The following is a 16,436-nucleotide window of genomic DNA, read 5'->3' as shown; positions in this document are numbered from 1 at the left end:
ACTCCATCTATAGGTCTCTCTCACACACTATGTATGACACGCTAGCTAGTCCAAGCTATATATCTTGGGTGCACTCATCGTACGCACACAAATTCCTTGGCTCATTGCCCGTAACTCTCTCACGCACCACTCTGTCGTCTCGGAGCTCTTCCCCCCCTCTCTCAAACTCTCTATCTACCTGGGTCACACATACACATGGATATCTCACTCGCACTCGATGGGCCCATCTAAAACTCTATCAGGTTGCAAATATTTGTTCTTTGTGTGTAGGTACCGTTTACATAGTGTTACTTGGTTCTCCTACTGAATTGATACCTTGGTTTCATAATTGAGGGAAATACCTACCGTAGTTGTGCTGCAGAGCTAGTGAAATAGATCATGATAAGGTACATGAGTAACCTAAATGGTTGTATCGCAATTTTATTTCTCCTCATGCTCTTCGCCTTCCCCTTTCCATAGATCTCTTTCGATTTGTTCGCACTGGCTCCTCCCTCTCCCTCCGACCATCATTTGGCCACTCTGAATTGACCCGTAGTTGTCTTGCCGCCGTTAGTCTCTCCGAAGAGAAAATCCCTAGGCCTCCTTTGATTCAAATAAATTTATAAGATTTTGAAGGATTTGGATCCCGAAACTTTCCTATGTTGGTATTTTGGTTCATAAAATTAGAATCCTTAGGATTTATTCCCTAGCATTCGTTTGCACTATATTTTAGAGGATTTTTTTCACCCACTTATACAACTGGTAGAATTCCTCTATTTTTTCATAATCCTGGTTTCATGTATTTGCGAATCATAGCTGCCCTTTAGATTTCCCTACCAGTATTCCATCCATTTCCTTTTATTTTGCATCTTTAGTCAAACTTTATAAATTTTGGCCAAAATTATAGTTAAACATACCAACATCTACATTAGAAAACTTAATTTCATGATGCTTCTAATGACATTGAATTGACATTGTGAATCTTGATACTTTTTCATAATTTTAATCAAAGTTGATGAAGTTTGACTTAAGCCAAAACCTATATGGTGAGTTAAAAGAAATGGAGGGAGTAAAAAAACCAAGGGATTGAATGATTTGCCTCACTTCACAAGGGGTTTAATGATTTGCCTCTTGATTGTCTTAATGACAGTGGCCCCGAGCCCCACCCGGCAGCCTCTCGGGGGGGGAGCAAATGATCAAATGGAGGAATAAAGTGGGGCAAACGATCCAATTTCTCTAAAAGAATCCAAATGATAACGCCCACACGTGTGGTAGTTTTGCAACTCGCCCATACGCGTGGATCACCGTCCAGTCGAGTTTGCACGAATATGGACACATTGAGGCAGAATTTGCGTGCCACGTAGGACGGGGATGGTGTGTGGGCATTGGAGAGTTTGCCCACACGCCCCGCAGCGCGCGATTTGCCAGCTGCGCTGTGTGGGTGAACTAGTTTCTGCCCACACATCCACTATCCTGTCCACGCGCGTGCGGGTGAACTGCTTTTCGCCCACATGACACTCGTACATTGTTGGATGCCAACTGCAGTTATGCGTACGTGGCAACTAGATAACCACACATGGCAACTATGGTTCGTTGCTAAACGGCAACTGCAGTTACGCGTACGTGACAATCAGATAAACACAAATGACAACTGTAATTAGCCATACATGGCAACTATGATTGGACCACACGTGACAACTAGGTAAACACACATGACAACTACTGTTTGATCATATGTGGTAAGTAGTTAATCACACACGGCAACTATGGTTTGGTTACACGCGGCAACTACTATAAATTAGACACGACAACTATAGTTAACTAGAACAGATAGAGTTGTCATACTTTTACAAATACATTTGCCATCTCGAATAACTACATCTGTCATCCTGGATGACAACTAAATTGTTATCCCGCGGGTACCTAATGTAGCTGCGCTAGGACATGTGGACATTTTTGCTTCATACCACACGTAGGGTGAAGATAAGTAGTACTTGTTGGACGTGTGACACGAAGTAACTACGCCCACACGTATGAACAATTTTAATGTTCGTCCACGCACAGCCCGGGTGGGCTGTCTCTTGCTCGAGCCACACACGGTGTGTGTGCGCGCATATCTAAGGATCAGTTCCCCCAACTTTTTCTATAAACCGCTTCCCTTATTCATTGGGGCTTCTGAACTAGTCATGGTTAATTAATTTAGAAGCCTCAATAAATTTTGAGAGCGGCTTACTCCCTCCGTCCATGAATAAGTGTACATCTAGCTTTTGTCTTAAGTCAAAGTTTTAAAACTTTGATCACCTTTCTAGGAAAAAGTAAAAGCATTTATGACACCAAGTTAGTATCACTAGATTCGTTTTGAAATGTACTTTGATAATCTATCAATTTGATGTCATATATGTTATTATTATTTTCTATAAAGTTGGTCAAAATTTTAAAACTTTAACTTAGAACAAAAGCTAGATGTACACTTCTTTGCGGACGGAGGGAGTATTTTTTAAGCAGCGGAGGGGTAGTTTATTTTTTAAGCCGCCTAAAAAACTGGCCTACCTCGCCTTTGCCCGCTGCTCGCAGCGTCCTCCCCGCCGTGGTTGCCATGTCGCGCCCACACGACGCCGCCTCCACCGCCCAACCCAGCGGCAACGCCGCCCCCCAACTCAGGCTCAACCCCATCCCGATCCCGTTCGCGCCCCACAACCAAACCCTCGGCGCTCCGCCGCCGGCGCCGTACCCGGCGCCCTTCTACCGCACGTGGCGGCCCCCAGCATTCCCGCCCGTCATGCCACCCGCGGCTTTCCGCCGGCCTAGCGTATACCTGCCTTCACCATGGCCGCCGGGTGTATTGGGTCCGTACCCAGGCACCCCCTTCCCCCCATTCGGTGAGCTGTTTACCGCAATGCGAATTGCTGGTCGCTTATCTTTTGCAATAATGGTGGATTATCAGAGTAACTAAGAGGGGACGGCGTGTACCTTTGACTGACTGCTTCTCTGTAACAGTAATGGTTGTGCCTTGATGCACCGCCCTGCAAGAAAGGCGAGTCTCATGTTTGTTTCGGAAGATCTAGTGATCTTACACGACCTTTGGTGTCTTTTGGTTTGCTTCCACGACCTTGCTGTGTTTGGTAATGCTTATTGGCTGTTCTGTTACACTAAAAACACAATGTGCACCATTTGAGGGTTTTTTTCTTACACCATTTGAGTTCATGCTGTGGTTTATTTTGCTGCTTCAATTAGTTTTTTTTAAATATGTACATCGCCCCACAGTAGAAAGTTGCAAACTCCCAAGTTAACATTCTGAAATGTTTGCTGTATCATTTCCATTTCTATGTTGAAGTCATCTCACACATTATAGTAAGAAGCTATTGATAGCAACACATTCTGTCAAGCATTCATAGTCTTTAGTGCACTGCATTGATTATGGTATGATCTCTGAGAGTTCTGCAAATGATTGCTACAAACCTATTGTGTTTGATTAGGTTCAGATTTGGATGCCCATATATATCTGCCTCCAGATTTGCATAAAACCGCCGATATGTCATGCTAATTATTTGGATTAATAGCAAGATGTTTACATGAATTTTTATTCTGGTTGAAGTATTACAATCTACTCCCTCCGTCCGGAAATACTTGTCATCAAAATGGATGAAAGGGGATGTATCTAGACGTATTTTAGTTCTAGATACATCTCTTTTTATTCATTTTGGTGACAAGTATTGTCGGACGGAGGGAGTACATTTATGTACATCTCTCTTATTTTTCGCAAATAAACCTTCCATTGCATTGTTCTACTCAAAGGGATGCTGAGAGCAATGACCAGCTTTGTTTTACTCATCTGCTTGATCCGAGCACTATAATGCCTTTTCCCAGGCTATTACGACTTGTCGATGACTTATTTTGTTTTTGTTTGTTGTTAAGTTGATTTATTTGTAAGGATAGATTATGCATCATGTGTTTGGATTACTGAAGACTTACTGATATGGCAAAAGGAAAATTTGTTTTTTCTTTTGTCTGCAGTAGATCCGAGGTATTTTACACAGTATCCTATCCGTCCAGGGCCTCCAGGCTCACCTCAAAGCCTCATGTATCCTCCTGGCGTTTTCTCGCATCAACGACCAGTGGTAATTCATGGCGTTTCTGATCCTGTGGCTGCGACCAGACCACCTGTCCCACCTGTTGCTCCAGCAGATATACCACAATTTAATGTATACATAGGCAAAATTGCGTCAACAGTGGACAAAGATTTTATTCTTTCTCTTCTTGAGGTATTGTTATTTTTGCTTCTTATGAACTTATAGTATACCTCTGTTTGTAAAATGATCTCTTAATACCGTATCACTAGAATTAAGTTGTTGTTCAAACTGTTCTTGTTAAACCTATTGTCTTCTGGTGAAGCAGATTATAGGATATTTATTATGAATACAAGGTAGTTTATTGGAGAGTTTACAAGGAAAGGTTGCGAGGCATTAAACCACATCTTCTTTGGGTTGAGGGTGTAGATAATAGTGTGTATGTGCCTCTTTTTTGCTACAGGTCTGTGGACCTGTAAAAAGTTGGAAGCCAGTCACAAATCCCATAGATGGAACTCCTACTGCATTTGGCTTTTGTGAGTTTGAGTCTGCTGAAAGCAGTCTTCGTGCAAGGCGGTTGCTCAACAAACTGAGTGTTGATGGCCAAGAACTGGTGGTATGTACTGGTCTGCACGTCATTTATGCTTGCAACTTTTGTATACTAATAAATGTAGACTAAGATGTACTGTTTCCTACAAAAGTGGTACCCTAGTTAGAGATGCTATTTTCAGAGTGGAGATATATATTATGACTTTTTAGTACATGACATACCTCATTTTGTTGGATTGTCGACTACAACATTTTGAAAAGTATCTTGCTAATACTAGTAGACATGCAAAAAAAAAGAATTGGAGATAATAGGCCTACAACCATGGTGGCTTGGGGGATTTGGGGGGAGCGGTGGAGAGGTGGCATGGTGCGCCTCTCTATAGGTCTGACTGGTAGACCTGGCAGCACGTGGAGAGAAAATTTCATCATGTGGATCCTAATGGTATTTTCGTTAGTTTACATGTCTTGGGGGTGCACCTTTCTAGAGGCAGATGAAGGGCAGGTGGGCCCATGCGGCAGTGAGTGGAGAGGATTCTGCCATGTGAGATCTAGAGGTATTTCTGTTATTTTACGTAGCCTGGGGTTATTGCGCCTTTCTAGAGGCAGGAATGATGACAGAGCTTGCGCGACAATGAGCAGTGAGACGCTTCCACCATGCGGGGCCTATTCTTTTGGGGTTGATTTTATGCCGCACTGACTGTGAAACGGACGGAGGGAGCATAAGTGGCCTTAATGGAAGAGTGACATTCAGGTAATTCACGTAAAAGTGAGCACACAAGCTGGATTGGCTTTGATAGTAGTGGCATTGGCATAAAGTTTTCTTTAAATAATTAAAAGTGAAGGATGGATGAATCCTTGCATTCTCCCCTTAAGTATTGGGAGTCATATATGTATATTTGTGTGTGTTACAAAAGTAGGGTTGGATTGGAATTGATAAGGATCCCCATTCTTCTGTAGTAGTTTTTTGTTATAAAAATCATAGTGTAGAACATATATAATATTCCCTCCGTCCGGAAATACTTGTCGGAGGAATGGATGTATCTAGACGCATTTTAGTTTTAGATGCATCCATTTATATCCATTTCCGCGACAAGTATTTTCGGACGGAGGGAGTACTTGGAAGTTCCTGATAATATTTGAGAAACCATTTTGGTAATTCTGAGTGATTAATTTCAGCAATTTATCTATGCAAGAAAGTTAACCTTGTTTAGGTATCCATTTGGCAGCTGGGAGCCTAGGAATAATCCCACTATTGTAAATTGCTTACTTTCAATGCTATCATCATGCTTCAAAAGCAACTCTGATCTTATATGAAGCCAATAACATAGGAGAACATGCATTTCGAGAATTCCGGTTTTTTCCTTTGATTTTTTTGTTTGCAAGTTTTGTATGAACAATGTTTTTTTTTCTTTCTTTGTGAAGCTTATCTGTTATGTTCCACCTCCCCCCCTGGGTTCTCAATCTAGTGGAATGCTTAATTTCATTTTGTTTGCAAGTTTGCTTCAGCATATCTTTTTTTCATTCTTTGTCAAGCTTTCATTTGTAATGTTTTGCCCACTCGGGTTCTCAATCTAGTGAAGTGCTTATTTGTCTTATCTATGCTTGTTTTGTTTTTGAAATTAGCTTAATGTCAATCAATCCACCAGAGATTACCTTCAGAAACACGGAGATAGAACTTTAGAAGAGAAGGCCAGTGAAGCTGATAAGGATGCTATTCAAAAGATACGCAGTATGATTATAGAGAGATTGAAGAGTAAACTTCCAGGTTCACCAATTCCGCCAGTTCAGGTATCTGCCAGTGCCAGTATTCTCGAAAGTAAAGCTGTTGGTTTCCAAGGTCGGAAAGAGAGAGAAGTGACTGCAGCTAGAAAGTCTTCTTTGCAAATTGATGCGGTACAGTGTTTTCTAAAATAATTGTTGTGTAGATCATATAATACACTCAAAGTTCTGATAATATTCGAGAAACCATCTTGGTATTTATGAATTATTGATTACAGCGAGTTGTCCATAAAAGGAAGTTATCCATGTAAAATTGCTTACCGTTAATGTTATGTGTCAAAATCAACTGTGACCTTGCAGTTTTCATTATGACTTCTATGCACTTCTCTCTTTATGAAGAATTGAAACTGTTAGATAGCGTTCCATTTATTTATGGATGAACCTAATGGCCTAGGAGTACATGCATTTGAAAAGAAAGCCTTTTCATTTCCGTTTTGCCTTTTGCTTCATTTGCAAATTTTCCTGAGCATTTTTTAATTCTTTGTCAAGCTTTCATTTGCAATGGTTTTTTCCGCGGGTTCTCAATCTAGTCAAATATTTATTTTGCTCTCATATATGCTTATCTTTTGGTTTATACAGCTTAATGTCAATGCAGCCACATATCTTGAGAAATATGGTCAGAGTACTACAGAAGAGAAGGCCAATGAAGCTGATAAGGATGCAATGCAAAAGATACACAGTACGGTTGAAGAAAGAATGAAGAGTAAATGTCCAGGTTCACCAATTCTGCCAGTTCAGGTGTCTGCCAGTCCTCCTTTATCACTGAGCGGTCATTTAGGGGCCTTAGCTGGTGATCCGGGTTGTTTCCCTCTTGACGATGAAGTTGTTGATGAGAATAGCGATGTTGATTCCAGAAGTATTGCACTAGAGGAGAGGAAAATCAGGAGACAATGCGAAAAAGAGGACCATTTAAGGGAAAGGATAGCTGTGGGTTTGCAATGTTGGAAAGATAGAGAAGTGACTGCAGCTGGAAAGTCCTCTCTGCAAATTGATGGGGCATCGACAATGTATGCCCCTATGGAGTGTGAATCTACAGTTGAACATGAGACGAAAAGTCAGCACAGGGCAAGTGAGTTTTTTTTCCCGTTAATTTACAAAATCTTCTCCATATTCTAGTTATCTTGAATTTGGATTTGTTTTTGCTTCATTGGACAGTAGATGGGTTTCATAAGAGCAACGGCAAAGTGCGCATTGTGTTTGCACCAGGCCTACTCTCATATGAACAGATCAGCAATGCAGGAGAGAAAAAAGTGGGTTATGAATTGGAAGCTACATCCAAGTCAGGGGACAATAAAACTTTGGATGCAAACCAGTTGCTTGATACTGTCCATAAGGAGAAGGAAGAGCTAAAACAGTTGCTTGCTACTGTCCTAAGACGAAGGAAGAGCTATTTTCCCATGATATCAATTGGGCAATTTATGACGAGGTGAAACAGCATTAACCACCTTCTCCATTTTCAGTTACTGTACTTGAAAAAAAATGTTTTGTGTACGTGGAACCGGTCAATTTGTTGTCTTTGTGGACCATGCATGTTTAACTCCAGCTCATTCAGTATTTATGACATGAAATAAGTTTATCTTCCTGCAGCATGGATTGCATGAGAGAATGAGGCCTTGGATTTCAAGGAAGTTGACGGAAATTTTCGACGCGGAGTTGCCAGAGTTTGTGGACTACGTTGTCAAAACCATGAAAGAACATGTGAGTGCACCCAGAATGGTGGAGCTCTTTTTATCTCTGTTGGATGATGACACGGAGAGGTTTGTCGTCTTGATGTGGAGGAAACTGATATTTGAAATCAAGAGAGTCGAAACAGAACTAGAACGAACGAGGCCATGCCAGGTTTGTTCTTCTCTTTAAAAAAAAACTTCATCTGGTAAACGCACGTGAATCGAATCCGTGTCGATTGTCTTGTAATGTTTTCCAGTTTTAGGCTCCTGCTGTTGACATGAATAGACAATAAAGTAGTACGTACTCCGTTTCTAAACATAAGTCTTTTTTAGAGATTCAGTACGGACAACATATGGGTGTATATAGTCATATTTTAGAGTGCAGATTCACTCATTTTTCATCGTATGTAGTCCATATTAGAATCTCTAGAAAAGACTTATATTTAGAAGCGGAGTATGTACTTCCGAGTCAATGTCCTTTGCGTTGTTCAAATACGTACATACATGGTTGAATTACTGATGTTGTGTATGTGGCGCTGCCTGTCACAGTGCGCTGCTGCTCAAGGTGGTGGGTAGATTGGAAGAGGTTTGCTCCTCTGAGCTGCCGCAGCGGCTGATTTGTACATACATGTTGCAGTCGAGCAGTCGGTTTGGGCAATGTTTGCGTTCCTGCTCTTGGCTGTCATTTGGTTGGTTGAACTTTTGACGCTATCTTGGACTTGGACCTGTACTGAACTCGGTGAATGTATGGAGACTTGCCATGCTGACAGTAGCAAAAAGCATATTGGCAGTGCCAGTTTTTCTTATCTTGTAAAAATAGTTAAGTGCGACTTGAGTATCTTTCGGCGGTTTTTCATCCATGTGGGAGTTGATTGTACTACCTCCATCTCAAAATATCTCAAAATGTTTTTGTAGGCTAGTGAGGTCTCTTATATTTCGAGGCGGAGGTAGTAGTTGCGTGAAACGAAGGGAGGCTTCCATAAAAGCATAACTCTGGTGATGTGAGATTTGTGTCCTGGGTCCATGTTTGGTTGGACAACTCCATGATGGCGACACGGATCGATCTGGAGTATATCACGCCTGGTCTGTGTCACGTTACGAATGCCCGTCATTTCTGGGATCGTTTTAGGTTACTTTGCTTGCCTGATGGGATTGGGATTCCCTGATAGCAACTACAGGAACCACCTCCCTTTCTTTCTTTCTTTCTTTCTTTCTTTCTTCCCCTGTGAAGATACGATGGAACAACCCCACCATTGCCATTGCTCCGGTCGACACGATGCAGTTTACATGTTCCTTGCTGTCGCGTCCAACCAAGACAAACTTTTCTCAAGTTGCGACGAAGAAGTAACGAACACCAACGGCCCTGGCCTGGCTTGGCTTTGCAAGCAAGAAGAAGCGATGCCGAGGGGAGGGGGCCATCGCCATGATTCATTTCATTTGGTTCCTTGCTCTCCCAAGCTTCTCTCTCCGGAAGGAAACACGTTTCGGTGATGCTGTGGTGAACCTTCCCGGCGGGACAAATGCTTGCTTCCCGCGCTCTTCTTCAACTCAACTCAATCAATCACCTGCCCCGTGCCCATCCTTGCAAGTTGCAAGGCTAACAATAATAGCATAGCACACTTGGGGACTTATTCATGTGCGGAAACGCAACTACTCCATCATATCACATCAGCTTCCAGTGAGCCCGCCATCAAACCAGCTCACGTCAAAGTCGGGCAGGGGGCGTCCGTCCAGGTTCTGATAATAAGGTACGTGCATTTAGGGTGGTTCTTCTCCGTGTTCTTATCCCCAAAGTACGGAATAGTACCATATATGTATATGCATAACCAAACAAGTTGTTATCGACGTTTTGTATAAGCAATGCCAATTGGTAAAGGAAAATTATCTTTCTTTCCTTGCAATATCTGCCCCCATGTTCATGCCGCGTTTTCTTCTTCTTCCTATGCATGCCTTAGCCGTTAATCATCCCATCGCGGTCGGTGTCGGGTCAATCTCACCTTCACGTTTGTCTACGCGCAGGAAGGAACGTGGACGCCGGACGGACGCGCTCCGGACGCCGGACACAAACTAAAGTCTTCTTCTATGCAGACAAAAATGAAATGAGGAAAAAAAACCTAATTTGTGTTCACGCCAGCCCGGACAAAATTTATTTTTATACAAAAAAAACAGCCTGGAAAATACAGTACCATTTTATTCGACGGATCAGATCAAGCCAAAATCGAGATCTGTATATAAAAGGAGGACGGACTCGGCGATGCGGAAGTGGAAGAAGAAGCTGGGCCACACCTTCTCCCGCTTCGTCTCCTCCAAACCCCCATTCAACCTCGCCAAGCCCAAGCCCACCCCGCCGCCGCCACCACCTCCCCCACCACCGCCGCATTCATCTCACCCGATCCCGCCCCCGCCGCAGCCGGCCATGCCGCCGCACGGACGACGCCCCGCGCCGCCGTCCCCGGCGGGCCACGTCTTCCCGCAGGCGGCGTCCACGGTGCTGCCCGACCCGGTCCGCTTCTTCGCGCCGGGCCTGCTCTCCGCGCCGCTCCCCACCAACTGCTTCTTCCAGAACTTCACGCTCAAGAACGGGGACCAGCCCGAGTACATCCACCCCTACTCCGTCCGCTCCGCCGGGGCCGGGCTCACCGTCTGCTACCCGGCGCGCAGCCACTCCCCGACCTTCGACATCCAGACCTTCGCCGCCGACCTCACCGTCTCGTCCCCGTCCGACGCCGCCGCCGCCGGGCAGCCGCACCGCGTCGTCGCCTTCGACGACTTCTCCGTCACCCTCGACTTCTCCCCGTCGCTCCGCGCCTTCCTCGTCCGCGGCTGCCCCTTCGTCACCGTCGCCACCGCCGAGGCCGCCGGCCCCGTCGACGTCTCCGTCGCCTCCGTCCACGCCTTCCTCGAGGCCGCGCCCTGCGACGACGCGCGCACCAAGTGGCGCCTCCGCATGAACAGCGGCCAGACCTTCCTCCTCTACGCCTCCGCGCCGATCAGCCTGTCGCAGTCCAGCGTCACGCAGCTCGCGGCGCCGGGGTTCTCCGGCGTCATCCGGATCGCCTACCTGCCGGACCCGGCCATGGAGGCGGTCCTCGACCAGTACAGCCGCTGCTACCCGACGGCCGGGGAGGCCGCGCTGAACAGGCCCTTCTGCATCGACTACACATGGCGCAAGCAGGGGTGGGGGGATCTGCTCATGCTCGCCAACCCGCTCCACCTCCGGCTGCTCTCCGACGACTGCTCCGTTCGGGTGCTCGACGACTTCAAGTACCGGAGCATCGACGGGGACCTGGTCGGCGTCGTCGGCGACTCCTGGGTTCTGAAGACCGACCCCTTGTCCCCAACATGGCATTCCACCCGGGGCGTCAACGACGACGGGGTCGACGAGGTCGTGGCCGCGCTGCGCAAGGACGTTGACAGCCTTGCTTCCAGCCCCATCACCACCACCTCCTCCTACTTCTACGGCAAGGCCATTGCCAGGGCGGCGAGACTGGCGTTGATCGCCGAGGAGGTCGGGTGCCCCGACGTCATCCCCGCCGTGCATCGGTTCTTGAAGGCCACCGTCACGCCGTGGCTGGACGGCAGCTTCCAGGGGAATGGCTTCCTGTATGATCCCAAATGGGGCGGCCTTGTCACCAAGCAGGGGCTGCAGGACTCCGGCGCAGACTTTGGCTTCGGGATCTACAACGATCACCATTACCATTTGGGCTACTTCCTGTATGCCATTGCTGTGCTTGCCAAGATCGATCCATCCTGGGGAAGGAAGTTCATGTCCCAGGCCTACTCCATGGTTGCCGATTTCATGACATTGTCCCGCAAGTGCGGTGCGAGCTACACCAGGCTGAGGACTTTCGATCTCTGGAAGCTGCATTCCTGGGCTGGAGGACTGACGGAGTTCGGTGATGGGCGCAACCAGGAGAGCACGAGCGAGGCTGTTAACGCTTACTACTCTGCTGCGCTCCTTGGACTGAGCTATGGTGACACACACCTCGTCTCTGTTGGCGCGACGCTTACAGCGTTTGAGATGCTGGCGGCGCAGACATGGTGGCATGTCCGGGAAGGAGAAGGGATCTACGAGGATGACTTCAGCAGCAACAACCGCGTCGTCGGCGTCCTGTGGGCGAACAAGAGGGACAGTGGGCTCTGGTTCGCGCCACCGGAGTGGAAGGAATGCAGGCTGGGGATCCAGCTTCTGCCGCTCCTGCCGATCACCGAGGCCCTCTTCCCGGACGTTGGGTTCGTCAAGGACCTGGTGAGCTGGACCACGCCGGCCTTGGCGAGGGACGGTGTCGGAGAAGGGTGGAAGGGCTTCGTGTACGCGCTGGAGGGGGTCTACGACAAGGAGTCGGCATTGGCCAAGACCAGGGCACTGGCATCACATGACGACGGTAACACACTGACAAACCTTCTGTGGTGGCTCCATAGCCGCGGCAATGTCGACAACACAGTTGTCGGATCCGGCAGGTGCTGCTGGTACCGCCAGTACGGCCATTGATGGCGCTGAGTACAAGTTTCTGGGGAGGTGGAATGCTCTGCAGGTATGTCATGTGTACCTGCAAGTGAAAATGCCCGGGTCTCAGATTGTGAGTGTTGCTGGTTCGGTGTAAGATACAGAGTGGTTGTTCATTGTACTTTAAACATCAGTACATCACGAATTCACAATGTTATAGTGCTCTTCTTATTTGAATAAATCAAGTTGGTGTCACAGTCAATTCATCCGGAGGTTACATTGTGTTCAAAAGTTCCAGTTTACTACTGCTGTGTTCAATCTATGCTTACCCTGTCGATACCCGGTGTTGCATTTCTGGGTATAATAGAATGATTCCACATCAGACAACCGGGATATAACGTATAATTGTTCAACAGAACACAACACGTTGTTGTTTTGTTGGTCACATGATACAACCGATAAACAAAGGAAGCCACTGCTGATATGTTCTGACTTTAGCTGAATACTCTTCCAAACGAAAAGTGAATCGGGAAGGCCTCATCTTGTGTAAGATGTGTAGCTTAAAATCCACAATTAGGTAGGAGCTATTAGTACCACAATTGCTGGTTACAGAAGATAAAAATTCACCAGCTTGAAAGAGTAATTGGATAAACGCCACTTCAGCTCCGTTGATCAGCAAAATCCCATGCCTTTTGCTCCATTGCAACGCGGGCATAAATATATTCTCGTGGTGCAACATCAATCATGTCCGTCAATCTAGAATAGGTTACATTCACCGTATTCTAGATTTTGATAAGATTTAATTTGATTTGAGTACGGGTAGGGGAAGGCAAGGAAAATTTTGATTTAATTGGGGTTTTTGGTAAGATTTGATTTGATTTGGATATGGGTAGGGGAAGACAAGGAAATTTCTAATTGTGTTGAGATTTTGGTAAGAATTGATTTTATTTGATTTGATTGAGTTAATGCATGACGTGGTTCTGGAAAGTACCGATTTTGTTTTGATTATTTCAAGTAACTCTATTTACGTTGGTTTTATTTTGTGGGGCATCTGTTGAGATTACAAAAAACCCCGAAAGAAAACCAAAGTGGAGGGGGAGGCCAGAGCCCAGAGGTGTGGGAAGGAAAAAACCGAGGGAGGAGGTGGAGGTGACGCTACCTACTCCCCTTTAATAGTACTCCCTCTGTACAACTTACACTTATTTTGGGATGGAGAGAGTAGAAAATAGTAAAGATTATAAATATTCCATGGCAAAATGCTGGTATCTTCTCCCTCTACCTTCTTTCTCCATGCTTTACCTTCTCAGACATCTTCCATTGCTGCCGCTACCATGTTCTGACCATGCGCAAAGTTTTGAATTATGAGAGATGAAACAAATTCCGAAATTTGAACTTCATAATTTATTTTCGAAACCCAGAGTTCCTCTATTTACAATTTTAGATGCTCAGAAGTGAACTCAAAGCATCAACCTACGGATTATACAGATTGTAAGTATGTAGTGTAATTTCTTTGACTTGCCTACTCGAATTTTGAAATGTATACATTAGGCCATCGATCAGTCTTTGCAAAAGGACTGACTCGAGTTGTATGCAGATTCATGGTGCAGACAAATCTTTGCCAGGCATTGCTCGTTTCAACTTTTCATCGCCATTGTTATTGCTTCTACCCTGTTCCTGTTGTGCTTTTCTTTCCACAGTGATCAACAACTGAACTCGCTGTTGTCTTGGTCGTTTGTGCTGGACTGAAAAAGAAAACATCTCCTGACTGAAGCACGAGCATCGGAAGAAGCTGCTGTAGGTTTGACAATCTTGGAACACAGCGTGTATATATTGTTGCACGCACTCGGAAGCTTTACAGGGTAGGATGATCTAGGAAGCTTTTTCCTGAACACCCTGTGAATAACCTTCCGTTGGAACAGATGTCTGGCCGCAAGAAATCTAGGTTCAGCCAAATGTTTTTTTAGGGAACCAGAAGTGATTTCTCCCTACTGTATCTTTTGTAAATTTTCATAAAAAGGCACAGTAAGAAAGTACAAAAAAGAGCCTAAGACAGCTGAGGTAGCTGACATAAATCCTGAGAAGAAAATAAAAAAGAGCCTAAGTACAATCAAAGAAGAGCCATGGCCCAAGTCTGGAAGTCTGAATCTTTCTTGCCAGTGGCTCTGTGCAGCAGTAGCTTGACCTCTTTTTTGAACTTTGCTCTGAAAGAGTAAGATTTGGCTAGATTCCTTTGAATATGAAGTCATTTCTTGTCGACCAGATAGTCCAGGAAGCAAGCACTATTACCTCCATTGCAAATTTGGAAGGTGCAGAGATGTTGTCAAAGTGTAAATCTGATCCTGAGAAGGGCCTTGAATTAGCAGCACGACTACAGTGAGCAGCCACCAACCAGACCCGCCAGCGGCGGGAGTGGCCTGTCGGCTCTGTACCCGACCAGCCGGCAGGGCCCACCAGGCGGCGGGCCCCAGTAGTCGGTGGAGAAGCCGGAGGCCGGAGACACTGACGGCCGGGCTCAGCACCCGGCCGGATTACCAGTGTACCCTAGGGGGTAGGCCTATATAAACCCCCCAGGGCACCCATGCAAAGGGTTCCCACTCTAATAGAACTAGCCAGATCTCTAGGGCAGGAGAGAGCTAGCCTTGCCTTCTCCTACCTCTAGCATACAGCTCAAGGAGCACCATTGTATCACTTGAGCCTTAGTGATCATGTGGAGACCCCGCAGAGCAGGAGTAGGGGTATTATCTCCACGGAGAGCCCCCAACCTGGGTAAAGTTCGCCGGCGTTCGTGTCTACGCCTTATCCCGCTTCCAGGCACCGGCGACGTTTTACTCGCTCCCACCATGATAAGCCATCCATTGGCATATGTCGCACCCAACCCCCGACATTTGGCGCCCACCTTGGGGCAAGGTGCACCGTCTCCCGGAGATCTGCTCTGGACGGGAACCTTGTTCCTTCCTGACAAGCGAAGCCAGCCCAGGACGCCCGATGGCGTCAGCCTCGACGTGCTGCACGGCGAGCTGCCTCGCCGACCTTGTTGGCGAGATCCACCTCTCCGACGAGCTGGCCTCCGACGCGGGCATCGGCTGCCCCGAGAGCCGCCTCGACCAGCTCCACGTCACCAGCGAGCCTGCTATGGACCTGGAGTCTGTTGGCTCCACCGACCCAATGATCGTCGACTCCGACACAACGTTGTTTGACGCATTCCCCACCAACGTGGTGGTCTACGACGACTTGCTTCCTCACGAGCACAACGGTGGGAGCACCATCACGGAGGTGCTCGTCATCCACAGCGGCGAGCCCTCGGACGAGCACGCCCGAGACCCACTCGACGCGGCTCTGTGAGACTTGTCGACGCCCATTCCAGAGGGCGCAGATGCTGAGGCGCTGGAGGCACGCCGCGTCCAGCTTCTCGGAAGCGTTGGCCGACTGGCCAGCATGCGACGCCTCTCGGACGCCTACCGGCGCGAGATGGATCGAGCCGTTGGTGGCACGCCGGCTCCTAAGGGGCCTAGCCGCCTCAGCATGATCCGGCAGCATGGCGCGACCATCGCCAGCATGTTCGGGGCCGAGCGCCCCGTTTACGCCACGCCTACTGAGAACATTCGGGCCGCCCAGGCGGTGACGGATGAGCTGGACAAATACGACGACGATGAGCACCGCCACATGACGGAGCGAGTCCAGCAGCTCCTAGACGCGGCTGCCGCGCAGCACGAAGCCGGCTGCCGTGCTGAAATGCCTGCCCGGCGAAATGATGAGCCGCCCCCTCGCCAGGACCATGGGGCGACCTCCCGGACGCTGACTGGCGGCGCCCGTGGAGGAAAGGGCAACGAGCCGGCTGCCAACCGCAGCCGGACACACCTCTCCATCGAGCGAGACGAAGACGGCCGCCCTCGAGCGGTGGAGCGGCAAGGTGATCCGCCTCCTCCGCCTCGTGGAGCGAGGCACCCT

At 47.3% G+C, this 16,436-nt stretch overlaps 1 protein-coding gene and 1 pseudogene across 1 annotated transcript; both read left to right on the top strand.

Moving 5' to 3' along the window:
* The first annotated feature begins 2,549 nt into the window (after nucleotides 1–2,549).
* Nucleotides 2,550–8,914, top strand: LOC119309254 (annotated as a pseudogene).
* A 721-nt stretch (nucleotides 8,915–9,635) lies between these two features.
* Nucleotides 9,636–12,752, top strand: LOC119309253 (probable endo-1,3(4)-beta-glucanase ARB_01444). Its single transcript, XM_037585285.1, has 2 exons — nucleotides 9,636–9,789; nucleotides 10,061–12,752. The coding sequence occupies exon 2, from the start codon at nucleotides 10,296–10,298 to the stop codon at nucleotides 12,531–12,533; it is 2,238 nt and encodes a 745-aa protein (XP_037441182.1). The 5' UTR covers nucleotides 9,636–9,789; nucleotides 10,061–10,295; the 3' UTR covers nucleotides 12,534–12,752.
* Nucleotides 12,753–16,436: the final 3,684 nt, after the last annotated feature.

The sequence above is a fragment of the Triticum dicoccoides genome, chromosome 5B (assembly GCF_002162155.2).
Source record: "Triticum dicoccoides isolate Atlit2015 ecotype Zavitan chromosome 5B, WEW_v2.0, whole genome shotgun sequence".
Lineage (NCBI taxonomy): Eukaryota > Viridiplantae > Streptophyta > Magnoliopsida > Poales > Poaceae > Triticum > Triticum dicoccoides.
The sequence above is the reverse complement of the archived record's forward strand: the minus strand, read 5'-3'. Positions and strand labels throughout refer to the sequence as shown.